The sequence below is a fragment of the Alosa pseudoharengus genome, unplaced genomic scaffold (assembly GCF_046254945.1).
Source record: "Alosa pseudoharengus isolate Yale_2024_CS ecotype anadromous, Long Island Sound unplaced genomic scaffold, YU_APseudo_1.1 YU_APseudo_1.1_scf_11, whole genome shotgun sequence".
Taxonomy (NCBI): domain Eukaryota; kingdom Metazoa; phylum Chordata; class Actinopteri; order Clupeiformes; family Clupeidae; genus Alosa; species Alosa pseudoharengus.
In genome coordinates, this window is record NW_027468576.1 from 20447007 (window position 1) to 20466461 (window position 19455).

The following is a 19455-nucleotide window of genomic DNA, read 5'->3' on the forward strand; positions in this document are numbered from 1 at the left end:
TAGCATTAAATGTTCTCTGATCCCAGTGAGTAAGTTTTGGGCATTTCACAATGCATAAACAATCTACCATAATAATGAACACAAACACATAATCTACAGAAAAATATTTATTTTGTTGCCATGGTATCAACAAAGTCAAAGGACAGCAGGAAAGTCACTGGTCTATTATAATACATAAGATAAAGAATGTAAAGACAAAGAAAGACCAAGTACAATTTCAGACCTTCTAACTTATTTCCAGACAAATTACTAATCCACTGAACTTCCAGGTTGTGCTGCCAACACTTCAGTTTAGTGACAACATAGCAGCTTCGCTTATAACTGAGATCACTCAATCTATCGCACAAAAAGAAACACCATCTTTCCTCGATTTCCCAGAGCTCTTTGTGGCTTGATCTATAACACACAGTCTCTGTCCACCAGCCTTAGGGCTGCACACTTCACCCAGCTCTCCGCTGGTGGCCTCTAATACACATCCGAAGGTCTGAGGGGGGACGTTAATACCAAAGATCTGCAGAAGGCCTCTTATGTACAAACCAAAACACAAGCAGAGAATTTAGCACAATTTGTTCCCATCTGAGACAGTGCATTCCACTGGAGCGGTTTCCTTCCGGTGGCCTTCTCATTCCTTAGGGAGGGGTCTTCGGAAGAGCAGTATGTGCGGTTCTTGAGAGAAAAAATTTAAGATAAATGTCACTTGGCCAGTCCAAAGAAAAAGGTTACACATTCCAGACATATCATAATGTGCTTGCCACACACACCATTCAACTGAAGACACATGAACCCTTTTTATCATAAAAAGTCTGTTAAGTGTAGCCATCCAGAAATGTACGAGGTGTACTACAGAGATATACAATTTTAGGTTAAAGTTCAGTTGAGTAAAGCAAGTTCTAGAGTGCACAATAAGTTCAAACTTCAATACCCATAAATGCAAACACACTTCTTTTCCCGAAGAAAAACCTAAACAGTTATGCTAACGTAATGGCACCACAGCGCAACTGGCCAGTAAGTAAAACGTTACACAAAAAATACATGGCTGGCGATTAGCAACTCAATTTTCCAACAGACCTCAGACTTGCACTGACCATAGCAGTTAACTGGTCGACATACCTGGTTTGTGAATCATGTAGTGGACCCATCCTTGGCTCTGCTGCACTCCTAAACCCCTCCACTCCTCCTCAGTCATCAGGTGAGACTGCGGCACCAACTTGGACAGTTGCTTCGGGAGCATAACATGCCTGTGTATCATAATGATTCCTTATTATCGGTGGACGTATCGGACAAGAGTTTTAACATTTCACACAAGTGAAAAGCACAGGTAGATTAGCCTAGCAGCTAGCTCAAACATTACTGATATGTAACGTTGTGGATAACTTATGGCGAATCAACAATTAGCATGTGTGCATGACATTAACGCTAATTAGTTGTCTGAAAACCCGAGTAAGTTAACGTTAACTTGGCTAACGTTAATCAAGCTGTTATCACCACTAACGTTAATGTTGATGTCTGATAACGCTAGCAGCTAGCTGCTAATGCTCTGCTATGAAACTAACGTTACAATACAACATTGCCATTAGCTTAATGCTACTTTTGTTATGTGCCCTTAACTACAACTGGGAACGCTAACTTTTCAATAAATAACCAAAGAATTAAACACAGTAACTTACAACATATTTGAATTTCTAGTTGACGTAACGTTAAGTCAGCTTGCACTTAGCAACGTCGCTTCTTCAAAATTAAATTAACGTTATAACGTTAACGTAACGTTAGGCTACTAGCTCGCATTCACTTACCTGTACTCAAATTCCTCATCTATGTACTTGTCAGAGTAATATATCTGATTTTTCGACATGGTTTTATCACAAAACAATAGTGCCTTAAAAGCGAGAACAAAACGATGTCCTTCTTAGAACTAGGCGCAATTTGACATCTGGATATTTCCTGGAACAAGATTTAAACTCAAACGGTCCCTCTCTGCACCCGGATTGGTCGGGCTTCGCGCAAAGAGCACCGCCCACTCGAACAACGTAGACTTTTCTCATGACAGATCAGGGGTCAAGGAATAGGTAGACACAGAACCTTATAGTGGGGTTTTTTAAGGCTCAGTCATTTCAAATTTGTGTTAAAGTTTGGTTTTCACTTCCAAGTTGTAGTTTAGGATCTATAGAACAATTTGAGTCCGAGTGTCAAACACACAGATAAAAAATGGCCTCTGGGGGCGCCGTAAAATATATAAACTGCTACAACTTTTCATTAGATTATCCAATTTTAACATATGAGGTATGTATGGATTCAGAATTAAAAGGAGAAACTGGTGTGCTAAGCATTTGGTTACCAGATTAAAAACACACTTTATAATAAACACACTTTTAGCCCATGGACAGCAAAATTGTGCTTTTTTTTAGATAAAGGGTTTTAGATAAAGTTGCAATGAAACATCATTTTTAACTAAATTCTTTGATGCAACAGTTGCTTTTCTGGACCAGTGAGTGACATTTGGGTAATTTTTTGCGGCACACCTGATGATCTCTCACGGCACACTAGTGTGCCCCGGCACAGTGGTTGAAAAACACTGTCGTAGGCCTAATCCCTTGCATTGCCACAAACAAACATTAGGCCTATGATATCCATAGATAGATAAATAGATAGATAGATAGATAGATAGATAGATAGATAGATAGATAGATAGATAGATATACTTTATTGATCCCTAGGGGAAATTCAAGTAATTAAATGTTTCATGTAGTCCAGGCAAAGTAAGGTCTGACCCAAAACTTTTTGCAACAGAATGTATTTTCACATTTTTATATTTCAATTAGTGATTTAAACACCATAGTAAAAGTCCATGAAAATCCAGTTGGTGGAAATATGTTAAAATGAGGGTTGTTTTATACATTATCTTTCAGCGAATACTGACAAAAATTGCATAGAATGTTGTAGAATAAGCATTCTAGAATATCTGATTTTTAGAATATTGCATTGTTGAGGAACATTCTTTTATTTTCAAAGAGTTAGTACATTTCTCATGCTTATTTCAGACTGGTTTGTTGCAAAATTGGTGTCTATTTTTACATGTTGGCCCTTTGAATCAATGGAAATGGTTGTTGACGGGGATTGACTGATAGACTGTCCAATCAGAGGGGCCTGTATGATGCCTCTTTACTTTGTACAATTTTGGCTAAAACAGTAGACAGTATGTTTATGTAAGTGAATGAAGATAAATTGTAAAGGTTGAAGATGGGGTTGAATGGGGGTTTCTGGGCTATAGGGCCAGATAATAGCGGTATTAAACCGATGATGTATCATCTTGAGGGTCACCAAGTCCCCAAAAAAACTTCAAAAGTGACCTCACTGCTAATAGCTTATTTAGAGGGCATGCAGGTAAAAGCCTGTCCAGCCATTTAACTACTAATGTAAACGGCAGGAGTTACTGAATGGTACAGTGACTTTGTCTGGAAGTGTGGTCTATTGTCAGATGAAATGAAAATTGAGCTCTTTGGCTAGAAACTTTAGATGTGTTTGGTGTACAGAATGGCTATACTGAAAAGAACCCCATGCCTAATGAGAATTATGGTGGAGGGGCTGTGCTATTGTGGGGCTGTTTTTATTCCCAAAGGCCTTGAGAACCTAATTAAGGTGCATGGTGTCATGAACACCAGGAAATCTGCCAATCTCTGCCAAGACACTAAAAGTTGGTCATGATTGGATCTTTCATCAGGTCAATGAACCAAAGCAAATGTCCAGATCAAAACAAATATTGTTTGCTGAACACAAAATCATGCTCCAGACATTGCCATCTCAGTCCCCTGATCTACTGTAAACTCCATAGGAAAACAGTGGGGTGAGTCAAAGAGGAGTGTGGACCTAGGAATCTGGACGATCTGGGAAGATTTTGTAAAGACGAACGGTCTTAAATCCCTTGCTTTGTATTCTCCAACTTTATGGGGTTTTATTGGCAAAGGGAGGCTTAAGAAGTTATTACAAGTAGGGTTGCAAAATTCCGGGAATTTTCAAAGTTGGAAACTTTCCATGGGGATTAACGGGAATATACGGAAATTAGCGGGAATAAACAGGAATTAATGGAAATAAACTGGGAATTTTTAATATGGCAAGTTAGTCTATAACAGGGAACTTAAATGTAGTGGACAAAACCCCATCTTGCAGCATAATATTAGTTAAAACAACCTGATTTAATGCAATTTCAGTCAAATTTCTACCCTGCACATATGTCAATCCCATGCACACAGCAATCAGCATAGGCTACTAGACATAAAGGAAACCTATGGAGCGTTCATATGCATGGGGAAAATCAATTCCCAGTGAAAATGTCATCTCATGTGGGAATAACTGGTGTGAAACTGGGGGAAGTTTGCAAACAGAGTTGCCTAGTTATGGGCTTGTCGTCACTTTTGTCCTCATTCAAATGGGTGTACGTCATTTTGCATAAACTGTAATGGGACGATTAATCTGTCTCATTAAGCTTGACAACTTATATATAACTTACATAATCTATAAGGTTTGGTTGGGGTGGTATGTTGTGTCATTGTATTTTTATTTGTTTTACCATTTTCTGGAATTCTAACTGAACAAACTGATAGTCAGTCAATGTTCCAACCAATTGGATTTTGTTGTTGAGTGGCATGGTGTATCTTGGGCTGTTCAGTGGTTTCTGTGTTGCTATTTTAGCACGGTAGTAAACCGTAGGCAGAGAATGGGATTCCCGCTAGCATGGTAGCTAGCGTTGTATGCTAAGCTAATCAAAAATACGAACAAACAAATCATATTGCTTATTGCGAAACAAAAAGTTAATGTCTGTATATGAAACAGTAGGAATTACCAAAAATCCCCAGTTAATTCGCATAAATTCCCATTAATATTTCCAAAATTCCCCAGCTTAACTTCCCATGGAAAGTTTCTGGTAAGTTTCCGGAAATTTACTGGAAATTTTCCGCCACTTTGCAACCCTAATTACAAGCAGGGGTGCCAATAATTGTGAGCAATGTGTTTTTGTTACAAATATTTATTTCTTTATGAGATTTTCCTTTTTCTCCAAATAAATTGGCTTACCTTCAAGGTTGGATTTTTCCTAATTTCTTTCATTGTGAGATTACAATAAATCACCAACAGATTGTTTTTTTATACCAGTTTTTAGTCAACTTTAACCGAGGTGCCAATAATTCTGGAGGGTACTGTATATAATTGCTATAATTATTGCTATAATTTTAAACTATATTTTCTGATTCAAAGCTGAACAACTGAACAACAGCTGAACTACAGCTAAAAACTGACTAAAAGCTAGATTCATGTCAATTCAGGTTTTTACAAAGTTAAATTGTGTTTTGTTTTATAAATCATGATATTGAATTATGCAGTGCAAGATGCCTCAAAGACAGTAGACAAATGCAGAAAGAAAGCCACAAAAGGCAGTGGATCTCTCTCTCTCTCACACACACACACACACCACACATACAAACAAATAGATAAAGATTTCACCTGGTGGGGTAAATTATCTATTTTTCAATTTGAGCCCCTGGCCCTCCAAAGGTCTCTGCACGGCCCTGATATAGAGAGCTAGGCAATGCCCATGATGATGACTGAGCTGTGTAATGGGTCTGTTGCCTACTTTAGGCTATCACGACTACTTCATGACTACCTAAAACCGTCTTTATTCAGAAACTGTGTCATTGGTTATTGATTTATGTACTCAAAAATAGCCCTCTAGCCTTTTTCACAACCCTGTATTACGCAATGGATTCCTCAAAATTCCACGCACATTATTATTAATTTACTTTCTTCCAGATATAAAGTTCTTTTGTGATTTATTTTGTGAATAAAATGATGGCTTGATTGAAAGTTGGTACTCATGATCCTAAATTCATAAACTCAAAGTTGCAAGTTGGGTGCTTAATATCACATCGGCTTTATGCAGCCATATTTGTGTATGGGTATCAGGTATCTTTGTGCTTCAGGGATATTCTGAACAACGATCTTAAATCGAGTTCAGTGATTACCCAGGCTTTATTTACAATAACTTTAAAAATATGTTTCATTGCAACTTTGAGGGCATTTCCACTCTTTATCTAAAAAAAAGCACAATTTTGCTGCCCATGGGCTAAAAGTGTGTTTATTATAAAGTGTGTTTTTAATCTGTTAACCAAATGCTTAGCTCACCAGTTTCTCCTTTTAATTCTGAATCCATACATACCTCATATGTTATATTTGGTTAAACTAGTCAAAAGTTGTAGCAGTTTAAATATTTTGCAGCGCCCCTTAGAGGCTATTTTGTTATCTGTGTGTTTGACACTCGGACTCAAATTGTTCTATAGACCCTTCACTTCAACTTAGAAGTGAAAACCAAACTTTAACACCAATTTGAAATTACTGAGAAAAATTACACATACATAAGACCCCACTATTATAGATAGATATCTATATAATATGACTCTAGACACTTCAAAATGCATATTGTTTTTCTGTTAAAGAAAGCTGTTTTGGATTAATTGATTTAGCATTTTCTTGATCTATATTTGCCAGGTTATTGTGATATGCGGTAGGCTACTACTGCATATTCTTATGCATTATTTTATTCAAATAGCAAGATCCAGTAGGCTAGCCTACAGTAATTAGGTCGAGTAATTGCTCAGGTGTTTTTCAGTTATTTATTCTGTCAAAAGTGTAGGTGGCCGAGGCTACGCTATGAATAAATTATCTATCTATCTATCTACCTAGCCATCTAGCATGTCTGTCTGTTTATCTTGGATTCCATAGACATATACCAAATGCAAGATTATGGATACATTTAGAAAGCTATATGAATATGTTAGGGGCTAACCATACAGTATTGGAAGTTTACACCCTTGCCCGCTCACTGAGATCCTCCTCAGCAGGCCTACTGCATGTCCCTAGTGTGAACCTCAGCACCCTAGGAGAGAGGGCTTTCAGCTACATCGCCCCCAAGCTGTGGAATTCACTGACTACATCAGACACTGTGACTCAATTACTGACTTTAAAAACAGACTTAAAACCCATCTCTTCAAGATGGACTGACTGACTGATTTTTTTACTTTTATTTTTTTTTTTACTTTTATTTTTCATTTTATGAGATGACTATAATTTTATAGTTAATTTTAATGTTTGTGAAGTGACCTTGGGTGTCATGAAAGGCACTTTAAATACATGTATTATTATTATTATTCATGTAGAAGTAGCATACATGTATGTATGTGTTATTGGCTGACTTATGTAGGCCTACTCTGTTGTCCTTGATTGTGCAACTGATTTAGATTTTTTGTGTGGCTTTGTTTGACATTTCACCTGAAGTACACATGTGACCGCATCTGTTCCTGTGTTCATTGTTGACCTTTAAATTGGCATTAAATAGCTAGGCCTCATAAATTGCAAAAACATTTTAGAAACAGTGCGCAATCCTATCAAGTTTTTTGGCGAAAATAATGTTTATGTGACACAAACCTTCCTTCCTTCCTTCCTTCTTTCCGTCCAGTAAATGTAGACATTCTTTAGACATTGGTATTGATACAAGTCAAATGTCTTATGTCTGTATTTGCCAAGAAAGGGGTATTTGACCGGAGGGAACTTGTCAAAACAAGGCCCATTGACCGAGCTCCCTGTAAATGAGTGACGAGGACGTGCACAGAGTACTCTGGTAACTTCTGTTTCTTCGCTGTAATGGCATCGGTTGGCTTAACAAAGAATCCTTAAGAGCCTGGGCTTCATGGGCTTGTTATTTTGGTCAGACCCTGTGGGCTTAATGCATTGGAAAGAAACAGGTGAGTGACTGAGCAACTCCAAAACGACTTCTTTTTCCTTGCATGAATATTCATCACACACCAGAAAAAAAAATTGTAACATGAGATTTTACAGACAGGGTACAAATGTAAGACAACATTTCTGCATACAAAATAATAGACAAATATGAATAAGGAATGTGTTCAGTAAAACTGTTCAGTAAAAAATAATATGGAATATGTTCAGTGAAAGGGTCATGTTTATTATTGTACATTTTCCTATACATTACTGCAATTCTATTAAAGTAATTTTATACTGTAGCAGTATTGTACCGGGGACAGGCTTAATATACTTTTGTAGTAGCAAATACACAGCAAATATGGACAAACATCAGTTATCAGTGACTTTTGAGCTCATCGGTGAGGCTTCTCTGTTGTGTTGGAGATGTGTGTGTGAGAGAGAAGCAAAATATATTTAAAACATTTGTTATTGGTTGCATGTATTTGGATGCGTGTGCGTGTGCGTGTGTGTGTGTGTATTTACATGTATGTATAAGGCGTGTTGGTCGCCCTAACCTGTAACCCTTTCTTCAGCAGACCATGTAAACTCTCCCAGTCCATGACTCACTTGAATGAATAACTGTTGCTGATGCAACTTGTGTCAGCCCATATCACGCGCCTCCTCAAATTCCATCTGATATTGAGACTTGAATGTCGCCTCTCATCGCAGCCTTAGCAGCTTTCTTTAACTTAGGTAAGTTTTTATGCTCTCTGTTTCTTAACTGCTGTTTTCGAAAAAATCTACTGAAATCTACTGAATATGTGATGTTTCCATCCTGTTTTTTTCTTGTATTGCACACAAACACAAAAACAATCCTGGTCTCAACTGAAAAGCAAGCTTTGGTTTTAAGTATTCTGGCGAAAAAAAGCTGAGTATTAGTTGTACTTGAAGGTAATAAGCTTGTAGAATCTCACATACTGTATAAAATCTATATATATAATATTTTATAATATATCTTATACTATTAACTGAATGTGTTGTTGTTGGCATGATATTTACTTCAGAGATAAAAGTAACATGCTGAACTGTAAATGACCCAAGATTATCAGATAGTGGATGTCAAGTAATATAGTTGGCGTGTGTCCTCTACTTCACAGTCTGGTTTACTGAAGAATGTCACTAAGTTAATTCTGACCCATCATCCAATTTTAGCCAATGTGACCCACTTCATACAGCAAATTATCCACCATAAGATGCCCTGATGCAAATTTGACTTGACTGTCACCATTTTTTTCTGTTTCTTTTCTCACTATAACATATTAATTGAAATACTCAGAATGTTCAGAAAATGTGTGACAAAATGGACACTGAGACTACCTGGCTTTATCCTGACTTTATCCTAACTCTGCCCTGTACAAAAGAGACAAGTCTGCCAGACAGCTTGTGTCATGTGTCCAATTCCGAGTTTCAACATCACATCTGAAATGACATTTTGCTGTGCAGTAGAGAGATACTGTGTTCCGGATCTCTAGAAAAGGTGTGACCTGCAAATCCTTACTTAACCCAGTTTGAGCTGTCTAATAAAAATGAGCTGTTTCTACTGTGTGAGGGATAGAGAGAAGTAAAGGGGGTTAGTGTGTGTGTGTGTGTGTGTGTGTGTGTATGTGTGTGTATGTGTGTGTGTGTGTGTGTGTGTGTGTGTGTGTTGGGGGGGTGTCCACTGCCCTGCTCCTCCTGCCCCCCCCCCCCCCAGCCTGACTTCCTGCAGATAGTGGATGTCTCTCATGGGAACTGTGTGTGTGTGTGTGTGTGTGTGTGTGTGTGTGTGTGTGTGTGTGTGTGTGTGTGTGTGTGTGTGTGTGTGTGTGTGTGTGGTTGGGGGGATGTTAGCCCAGAGGCAGCAGGCAGTGCTTTTTACGCTGCTGGATTTAATTCTCCCTAAGTAGTGCTGTCATTTCAGTGAAGCTCCTCATGGCACTGTCCTTAGATAATTACTGAGGACAAGATTGCCCACACCCACACATAAAGAGAGCCACATTCACCCTCTCTGAGACGAGCTTATTGCTGCCAATGTAAATGCTCTAGATCTACAACATCTGATATCCATTTCAAGCTTAGTCACAAAAGGAAATTATACATTTATAAATTATATTATACTTAAAGGAAATTATAATATTATACAATATTGTATATATAAATTATATAATATACAATTATACTAACTGTGATAATGGTTGGATTTGATTATCAAATGTACAGCATGTACACTAAGATTATGAAATCAAAAAAGCAGACATAGCCCAGTTGCCTGTTCAGTATGATGTTTATCTGTTTGGAGTGGAAATTGAGCGTTGTTTTTTAGGAAAGTTACTGAGGTTTGATGTTTGTGCAGTCTGTAAATAGCACACCCTGTGCACGTGAAGGCCCAACACCCACTCTGTGACACAGAAAGGAGGCGTCTCTAGTGCTTCCTGTTTGTTTGTGATATGCAGTGCACAAGTTTGCCGTGTGCGTTATTGGGAGTTTGCTGACGTTATAGGCCACTGGAAGTGGTTATCTTTCGCAACATGTCAAACACATGTAGAGAAGATGTTTTCCGCATAGCAATCATTAGACAGCGGACACCGTGACCATGGAGAGCACTCTCTGTCTCTCACGCAGTGCCCCAGAATCATGGAACTCCTTCTTTGACAGAACATTTCAGGTAAAGTTGTCTTGCATAAGTGCAAATGTGACGTCTCTTATTTGTGTTCATTTTCATAAATGCATGGCTGGCTAGGTGCAGATGACTTACTACTACAATCTACTATATTACAATTATTGCAATAAATAATTCTATAATTTCGTCACCTTCCTAAAATAAAACACAAAAAAGTTAACCAAAAAGTGAATAATGATAATTTAGGCAAAAAAAATGTAAAAAATTGACTCATGCCATTATTTCAGGAAGGTGACAATATGATATATTATATAATAGTATAATGTGTAAGTATAGTATGATATATTATATAATATTATAATGTGTAAGTATGGTATGTAACTAATACAGTGCACCACAGGTGTATATTGAGAGATACACATTTGCGTATTTGGTACGTGGGTATCTTTGTGGGTATTTGTATGTGGTGATGTCTGAGGTACTGTTTCCTGATGTGATGCGAGTGTGAGTGTATCTGTGTGTATGTGAGCTCACTAATGCTCTCTGCGGGCAGCTGAGCTGTGCTGGGCTGATACAGCAGCAACAACAGAATGACATCAGTGAGAGAGGGAAGCCAGGAGGCAGGCAGGGAGGGAGGGAGAGAGAGAGAGAGAGAGAAGGAGGGAGGGAGGGAGGGAAAGAAAGAGGGAGGGAGGGAGTGGGCAAGCAAACGATTGAGCCAAACCAAGAGAGTGGTCCAGCTGTCAGAGAGCAGAGACGGAGCGGAGAGGGTGGAAGAGAGAGTGAGTGCGGAGCAGTGGGGCGAGGACCGGACAGCGCTCTTTCAGCAGAGAGATAAGGAGCCCTCTTCCAGGGAAGACTGCCTTTTTTTCTGCAGGAGATATTTTTCCTTTTTCCTTGTGCTTTCACTCCTTCCCATTACACCTCTCCTCCCCCTCCCTCCCCCTTTCCCTCCCTTTCTCTCCCCTCCCTCCTCCTCCTCCTCCTCCCTCTGTTTTTTCCTCCGCGAGCGCTCCCCTCTGTCTGTCTCCCCGCAGCGCTTCGCTCCTCTGGGCATGCTACATAAGCCAAAGTATGGCCGCTTCCGCAACGACTCGGTGACCTCCTCCGACGACCTCATGCAGAGCATCGCCATGAGTGGCAAAGTGGTGGCCACTCCGGTCGTCCCGTCCCCCGGCCCCGCCGGGCTCTCGCTGCCCCCCCTGGACCGCGCTCGCGAGGCAGCCGCAGCTGCCTCTTCCTCCTCCTCTTCCTCGGCCCCGGCGCTGGCCGACTCGCCCTGCCTGGACGGGGAGCAGGATGGCGTCACCACCTTCTGCATGCTCATCCCAAAGATGCCCCAGTGGAAGTTCTCCAACTCGCTGCTCAGCCGCAGCCCCTCCAGCTCCAGCTCCAGCTCGGGCGGCAGCAAGGACTCAGGCAGGGGGGCCGCGGCCCGGGACGGCGCCTCGGAATCGGGTGGAGGAGGGGGAAGCAGGGGCGCCGGGGGTGGTGGGGGTGGCGGAGTCGCCTCGGGCATCAGCGGCCCGGTGGCAAGCCTGGCCGCCGTCTTGAACTCCTGTGACCCTGTCTGTGTCACCCCTTGTTCCCTCCAGGCCCTGGGCAGACACAGGGCATCCTCCGGCAGCCCCAGCTCCAGGGCTTCCAGCGTGGGCGCAGAGGCCTCGGGGAGCCCAGGGGCCCCCAGCGGATCCAGGAGCGGGATGAGCCGACGGGCCAGGCTGGAGGGTATGTGGCTGGGCGGGGAGGAGCAGAAGGGCGGCTTCCTTCACAAGCCGTCTCAGGGGTGGTTGCACCCCGACAAGAAGATCACCAGCACGGGGGCTACCTACATTGTTAGGGTGAGTCACACACACACACACACACACACACACACACACACACACACACACACACACACACACATCTCTGTGTTTGTTTTCATTGCGTTCACACAAATTGCAGATGATCTTATTGTTGGATTAAGGATTTGTCAGATTTGTTTGTGGACAGTTCAGGATGAAAGAGAAGAGAAGGTCAGACTGAGGAATGGAGGAAGGGAAGAAGGGAAGCCTTATCTTAGATTGTTTATCTTCGCTGGGCCATGTAGCGTTTCAGAGAGTGCTCTTTAATTGGGCAGGACCTTCATATCAGAAACAGGGCATGGTCGCACACCCAGCATTAAACACTGAGCCATGCTGTTTGTCTCTTAAGCCACTTAGGCAAAACATTTTCCCTTGCATTTTAGCCTGCGTCCGGGATTCTGCATTCAGACAATGGCGGCATTTACGGAGCAATAAGTGTGTTAAGTGCCTCCTTCCGAGTACTGCCCCTGGACATTTCTTGTGGGTTCTAGCAAGCATGCTGTGTCTTAGTAAAGTGCAAGAATGCATAATTCATACGGCCTGATAGATTGCTATTGTATGGCGAGCAGATTGTGCCAGCTCGCAGTCCATGGGGCGTGGAGACGTAAACACAGCTGAATAACAATGCGCCCTCCGCGTCCCTCATGCACTGACAGTAACACCCAGAGCTCAGGCTAGAATCTACAAGCCTGCTGTTTGTCAAATACCAACCAACATTCAACATGCTTTTAGTGACTGTATATGCTGGCGTATAGTCTAATTAATGTGTGTTTGGTTTACCGTGAATGTACAATGATTATTATAATGCTCAAGGCTAAATGTGTATGCATGCTTATGCAATGCTTATTTGAATAATAGCTATACAATTATACATTAACATATTGTTATCATTGTTAGGTCTTAAGTGAAAAACATGACACCAGCATGGCCACAGATTAGTACATGAAGTACTGTATCCTGTGTGGATTGACTGTGAGTCTACTGTACATGCAGTAGCAGTCAACATTATTCTTAGTTGCACTTGATGCTGAAACGTCTGCTTTGTGTTTATGGACTATAAAGGGTTAATAGATGTGGCAGACTGCTTGACGTCAAAGTCAATGATCTCCCTCAACAAATCACCCCACCCATGCAGCCCCCTACCACGTACGCACGCACACACACACACACACACACACAGACACACACACACACACACACACACACACACACACACACACACACACACACACACACACACACACACACTGGCTCATGCTTCCCTGTGCAACCCCTAGTTTGAGCCGAAGAAGCACGCTTCCTAACCGCATTATATGGGCACCATTCAGGCCCATATTCAATTAAATGTAATCACCGTCATTAGTATCACATGTGGCGTGGAGGAAGCAGGCTGAGTAGAGCGCGCAAGACCAACAGGAAGCAAGAGGCAGACAAGAGGCTTCAGCCACACTAGCATCAACAACAGACCACTGGCCACAGCCATGGCAACTGCCCACAGTGCTCCAGAAATCCCCTTTACACTGGGCAATGACATACATTAATTTCCATTTCATTATTATTTATACTTTATATTATTTATCTTATTCATCGATGTAGCATTAGCAATTAGCTTTGCCAAAGGTTGCTTTACACATGTGTAAACCATACACATGTGTTATGTACTATAGTATACTTGATATTTCTTCCAGCAAAAATGCATGTTGATGGTAAGTGCGAGGTTCCGTCTGTGAGTTAAAAAATAACCAGTGGGAGGTCATTTAGTAGCCCATGAGAATATTGTTGCGGAATGTATTATGGTTGTTTACAGTATCCCAGAACAGAGCCATATGTCTGAGGGCTCTCTCAGTGGTTGGCTGCTGACGAAAACTGTGTCTTCACCCTCTAGTTTGGTTCCTTGGTTCTTTTGTTTCAGAGGAGGTGTGCATATGTGCATATGTGATTGTGAAAAGATGAGGTGGATGTGTGTCTGTGCAGTTGTATACACTGTATGTGTGTGTGTGTGTGTGTGTGTGTGTGTGTGTGTGTGTTTGTGTACCAGCGATAAATGTCATGTTAATCCCTTTGAGTTTGGCTGAGTTAGGTTTCTAGAGTTTGATTACTAAATGTTGTTGCATACGTGCTTTGAGAGTAAAGCAAATGCAAGATGATATTTTTTAGTGTGTGTGTGTGTGTGTGTGTGTGTGTGTGTGTGTGTGTGTGTGTGTGCGTATGCGTGTGAGCAGATAGATAGGTCAGATCAGTTTGCTAATTCGACATTCACATCGCCTGATCTCAAATAGCAAGCAACTGAAAAACAGCCACACACACACACAGTCACACACGCTCACCCAAAACACACTTTTCTACATTTTGTAAGGTTTCTTGGAAAGATGTTTCCCTTCTTGATCCATATGTCAGTGGTTGGCTGTTGACGAAGGCTGTGACTTCATCCTCTAGTTTGGTTCCTTGTTGTTTTTAGCAGAGGAGGTGTGAATATGATGATGATTGTGAAAAGATGTGGGTGTTCCAAATTTACATCCTCTAACACATATTACTAGGGGCGTACATTTAAAGTAGAGCAAACGCAAGATGATATTTTTTAGTGTGTGTGTGTGTTTGTGTGTGTATGTGTGTGTGCGTGTGCGTGTGTGTGTGTGTGTGTTTGTGTGTGTGTGTGCAAGTTTACCAGCGATAAATGTCATGTTAGTCACTTTGAGTTTGACTGAGTTAGGTGTTTGATTACTAAACGTTGTTGCATACGCTTAGAGAGAGTAAAGCAAAAGCAAGATGATATTTTTGAGTTTGTGTGTGTGTGTGTGTGTGTGTGTGTGTGTGTGTGTGTGTGTGTGAGCAGATAGTTAGGTCAGATAAGTTTGCTAATTCGACATGCTTCCTTTTGCTTGATCTCAGATAGCAAGCAACTGAATTGAAACTTGGAGTCCAAACTGCCACACACACACACACACACACACACACACACACACACATGCTCACACATACTGTAACTCACTTTTCTACATTTTGTAACGTTTCTTGGAAAGATGTTTTCCCTTCCAGATCTCAGGAAGAAACAATTAAAGTGCTTGCCCCCAGGGCAGCAGAAACTGAAAGGCAGGGAGAGAAAAAAAAGAGAGAGAGGGAGAGAGGGTAATCAGTGTTGTGGAGCAGTAATTTATCATTCAGGAGACACTATGACAATGAAGGCTTTGAGAGAGAGAGAGAGAGAGAGACCAAGCATGGGTAGGCCATCTTGCAGATGGAACATTTCCCTGTCTCCTGATCTGGTTAAAAGGCTCGTTTGGCCTGTTTGAGGAGGAGAGGCCAGGCTTGACTGATAGCACAGCCGCTCCGAGAGGAGCAGCCTGGAGGTGATGAGGACAGATGAGGAGCACCCTGGAGGTGCTGAGGACAGATGTGTTGCCACTCCTCATGTAGGAGCCCCACCAGTAACCAGAGAATGTGCCCGAATAGAGAGGAATGTGAGGAGTAGGCGGTGTGGAGGACTCGTCAAGGGAGATAAGGGAGTCGGAGAGTTACTCAAATGTGTGTTGAAGCTGAAGTGTGTTTTTGTGAGGTATTAGAGCTGGGTGGTTGGCATGGCTGAATGTATTTTGGCTTTGTCAAGGATTATTTGGTCAGCGCTTTTGGTGTGGAGGGGTTGAACTGTTTCTGTGCTGAAAATGAGTGAGTGCCTTTGTGTGTGTGTGTGTGTGTGTGTGTGTGTGTGTGTGTGTGTGTGTGTGTGTGTGTGTGTGTATGTGTGTGTGTGTGTGTTAAGAAGTGGTGTTATTGTGGATCTTAGCCCAGACGATATGATCACAAGGCTGAGGTCATGGACCCCTGAGAGCACCCACACCTCCTCTGTCTCCACCAGTAATTAACACTTGTGCACACAAATCACACTAGCACACACCCAAATCCACTCACAGTTACACACACAGCTGATTACTTCTGTCCGTTTGCCAATGGGGCGGAACTATTTATTTAAATAAATAATTTAAATATTTAATTTACCTACATTTACATCTCCTTGTGTACACAGCAGTTCCTTATGTTGTCTCCATGTTTTGTACTAAGATTAAATCCTATGTGTGACTATTATTCATTTTGAATGTGGAAATCATGGGGGGAAAACAATATACAGAGAACAGAGAGTTAGCTTTTCCAATGAGGGGTTGGCAACGGTTTCATACACACTGTAGAATGCCATGTATAGAGGTGTTTATTTGATCGAGGGGAACAAAGACGTAGGAGGACTAAGACCGATGGAAGCTGGTGGATACTGTTGCACAAATGAGCTCTTTACTATTAGTACAAGGTCCTGGGGGGGCTCCTATTAGAGGTGACACGTGGGGATGGGGGTGTTGATGGAGTGGGGGTGGGTGAAGGGGTGGGGGTTTGCCCCACTCAGAGCTCTCCAGTGGTCCCACAGGGCTTCGGGGTCAGACCCTCATGCTCCATCCCCACCCTCAGAGGACGTGTAGCTCTAAGTGCTGCTGCTCCAGCGCTGCCCCCCTCGGGGCTGAAGATGGGCTCTGGGTCTGCATTAGGGTGACATCTGCTGTCGGGGGAGATGGGGGCAAGGTGGAGGTTTGTAGAGGCAGGGCCAAAGTGGCTGGATGATAGGCGTTAGAGGAGAGGTAGCAGGATGGAGAGATGGATTTGTGTTTTTGAGAGGTATGACAAAGTGACAGATCATATCAGCTGATCAAACGGGGTGTTACAGATGTGTAATCACTATGGTGAAAATAATCAATTATCCTTTATTGATGTTTGGTGTACATTGTTTGTTGAGTTAGATTTAGAATAAATTGTATATAGAATCTTATTCACACAAGAGTGCTCAGTAGATAGTAGATATAGTACCTCTAGTAGATAGATAGGCTTCCTGCTCATTTTGACCTTTTCATAAAGTCTCTTTGTCTTTGATATACCGGTAGTCTCGCTTTATTTCTAAACGGATACTTTTCTTTGGAGGCAAAAATCAAATTTGATCAACCCAGTATGTACTCTTTTTCTTTTTTCTGACTAGTGATATGTTGAGCTCTTATTATCCATCAGCATGGGTTTATTTAGATGTTTCTGCTGAAACATCATCATTCTTCCAGGTACTTTGTTCAGCTCTGACCCAAATCTTGGATTAATTCCACAGTGGGATTTGTTACAGATTTGCTATGATTTAATAATTCTGTTCTAATGTGGTTAAAAGTAACTACTTTGTGTGTGTGTGTGTGTGTGTGTGTGTGTGTGTTTGTGTGTGTTTGTGTGCCTGCATTTCTCTCTGCTTCTTCAGTATATGGGCTGCATTGAGGTCCAGAAGTCAATGCGCTCCCTGGATTTCAACACGCGGACCCAGGTGACCAGGTAATGTGTTTGTTTGTGTGTGTATGTGTGTGTGTGTGTGTGTGTGTGTGTGAGTATGTTTTTGGATAACTTAGGGTTAACAGGGAGATAAATGGCCTGCCATTGTGCCTGGGAGAGAGCAGTGAAGACTGAGAGTGTGTAAAGTCAGCGAGAGACAAAGAGAGATCGCTTTGTATGTGTTTCTCTGTTTATCTCTCCATCTTTGTATGTGTGTGTGTGTGTGTGTGTGTGTGTGAGTGAGCATGCGCAAGGGTGTGAGAGTGAAGCCATGTAGGTGGGACCAGGTGCCCCAGTGGGAACAGTGCCCACCTCCTAATCCCACCCCCTGATCGATTAGCAGTAATCTGACCCTCTCTCTCGCACACACACACAAGTGCTGGCTGGAGAGAGAGCATGTGTGTGTATGTGTGTGTGCCTGTCTCTGTGTGTGTGTGTGTGTGTGTGTGTGTGTGTGTGTATGTGAGAGAGTGATAGTGAGATGTATAATTTATGATGGAAGGTAATGACGGGAGAGAGAAGCCGCGGTCTGGAATGATGCATGCTGGGAGATTACTGGGGAGCGTTAGAGAGGAGATGCACTCCAAACAGACTCGCCGGTATCGCCAGGGGAGAGCAGCCGCCTCAACTCAACCACTTTAGAAGGCTTACAAACAAGCGTCATGATATTACGGGAACCGAGAACTCATAAAACAACTGGGAAGTCACTGATATTCTCAATTTAGAGAGTCGTTTCGGGAACGTGATTGATAGTTTTGTTTGGGTGGCTAGGGTCAGCATTGTTTTGTGTTTGGTCTCATGGATATTTTAAAAGTGGCGCTGAGTTATAGGTCTTGGAGGACTACGTTAGGACACATTAGTCACTGATATGCTGGAGCCTGCAAAATGTGCAGCAAGATTAGAATTACTACATGTGTAAACATAAACATGCCAACAAGCAAATCACATTGACATCAAAACAGGCAGAACTATGCTGGTGTGCAGTGTGGAATGTGTGCTGTCCTTCATTCTCTGACTTCCCCTCTCTGCTTGTCTCTCCATGTCTCCATCAGACACACACAGACACAGACAGACACACACACACACACACACAGACACACAGACAGACAGACAGACAGACACACACACACACACACACACACACACACACACACACACACACACACACACACACACAGACTCATCTGTGGCTATAAATACTGTATTAATCGGGTGTTGTATGTCATCAAGCGATAAGAGTTAGTTTTTGACAAAATCCCCCAAAGTCCTTGACAGACACAGCTGCTCCAGTTGAATTATTTATCTGATATATGATATCGGCTCAGGCCATGACACTCCGTCAACCCCTGTGCTCTCTGTCACCTTTGTCCCCCAGCCACCACTGCCCCCCAGTTCACATTGTCCCACGGCCACCACTGCCCCCCAGTTCACATTGTCCCCCAGTCTCCTCTGTCCCCCGCAGGCCTAGTTCCCCACCATGGTTCCATCTGGTCTTGTTGTCTCCCCCTTTTCCTCTGTCAATGCTAAAAAAAGAAACTACAGCCATTTTAAGATTATGAGATCAAGAGTGCTCAGGTCACAGTGTGATATATATTTCTCTCTCTCTTTCTCTTTCTCTTTCTCCTTCTCTCTCTCTCTCTCTCTCTCTTTCTCTAAAAAATCCATATCTATCCATCTTTCTAAATAGGGAGGCCATCAACAGGTTATGTGAAGCAGTGCCTGGGGGAAAGGGTGCCTGGAAAAGGAAGGTGAGTTTGAGATGATCCCTAGTAATCTGGGATGGGTTGTTCTGTTCCAGTCTGTGAGCTTCTATTATGTAAGTCTAGTGTTGTATCACAAGTATTGTCCAAATCCCAATGTGTGTGT

General features: G+C 42.1%; 2 protein-coding genes across 3 annotated transcripts in view; one reads left to right on the forward strand and one right to left on the reverse strand.

Annotated features, from left to right (window-relative positions):
* Positions 1-94: 94 nt before the first annotated feature.
* On the reverse strand, positions 95-1942 carry cks2 (CDC28 protein kinase regulatory subunit 2). Its single transcript, XM_076278362.1, has 3 exons — positions 1794-1942; positions 1111-1238; positions 95-666 (listed from the first exon to the last, which is right to left on the reverse strand). The coding sequence occupies exons 1-3, from the start codon at positions 1850-1852 to the stop codon at positions 623-625; spliced, it is 231 nt and encodes a 76-aa protein (XP_076134477.1). The 5' UTR covers positions 1853-1942; the 3' UTR covers positions 95-622.
* An 8223-nt stretch (positions 1943-10165) lies between these two features.
* Positions 10166-19455, forward strand: part of shc2 (SHC (Src homology 2 domain containing) transforming protein 2) — a 16483-nt gene continuing 7193 nt past the window's right edge. Inside the window, exons 1-4 of one of the 2 annotated variants that reach the window (XM_076278349.1) lie at positions 10166-10450; positions 12001-12246; positions 17522-17592; positions 19277-19337. In XM_076278349.1, the coding sequence (XP_076134464.1) occupies positions 10379-10450; positions 12001-12246; positions 17522-17592; positions 19277-19337 (450 nt within the window). In that variant the 5' untranslated portion in view covers positions 10166-10378. Of the gene's footprint in view, positions 10451-11108; positions 12247-17521; positions 17593-19276; positions 19338-19455 lie in introns of those variants that run through there. The other variant, XM_076278348.1, reaches the window with a different exon arrangement.

Bases quoted from the DNA above. Each gene is read 5' to 3' on its own strand.
- cks2 (XM_076278362.1), bottom strand. From the start codon at position 1,852: ATGTCGAAAAATCAGATATATTACTCTGACAAGTACATAGATGAGGAA. The intron at 1,239-1,793 runs GTAAGTGAATGC...TATGATACACAG, and splicing joins GATGAGGAATTTGAGTACAG to GCATGTTATGCTCCCGAAGC. The intron at 667-1,110 runs GTATGTCGACCA...TTTTCTCTCAAG, and splicing joins CTACATGATTCACAAACCAG to AACCGCACATACTGCTCTTC.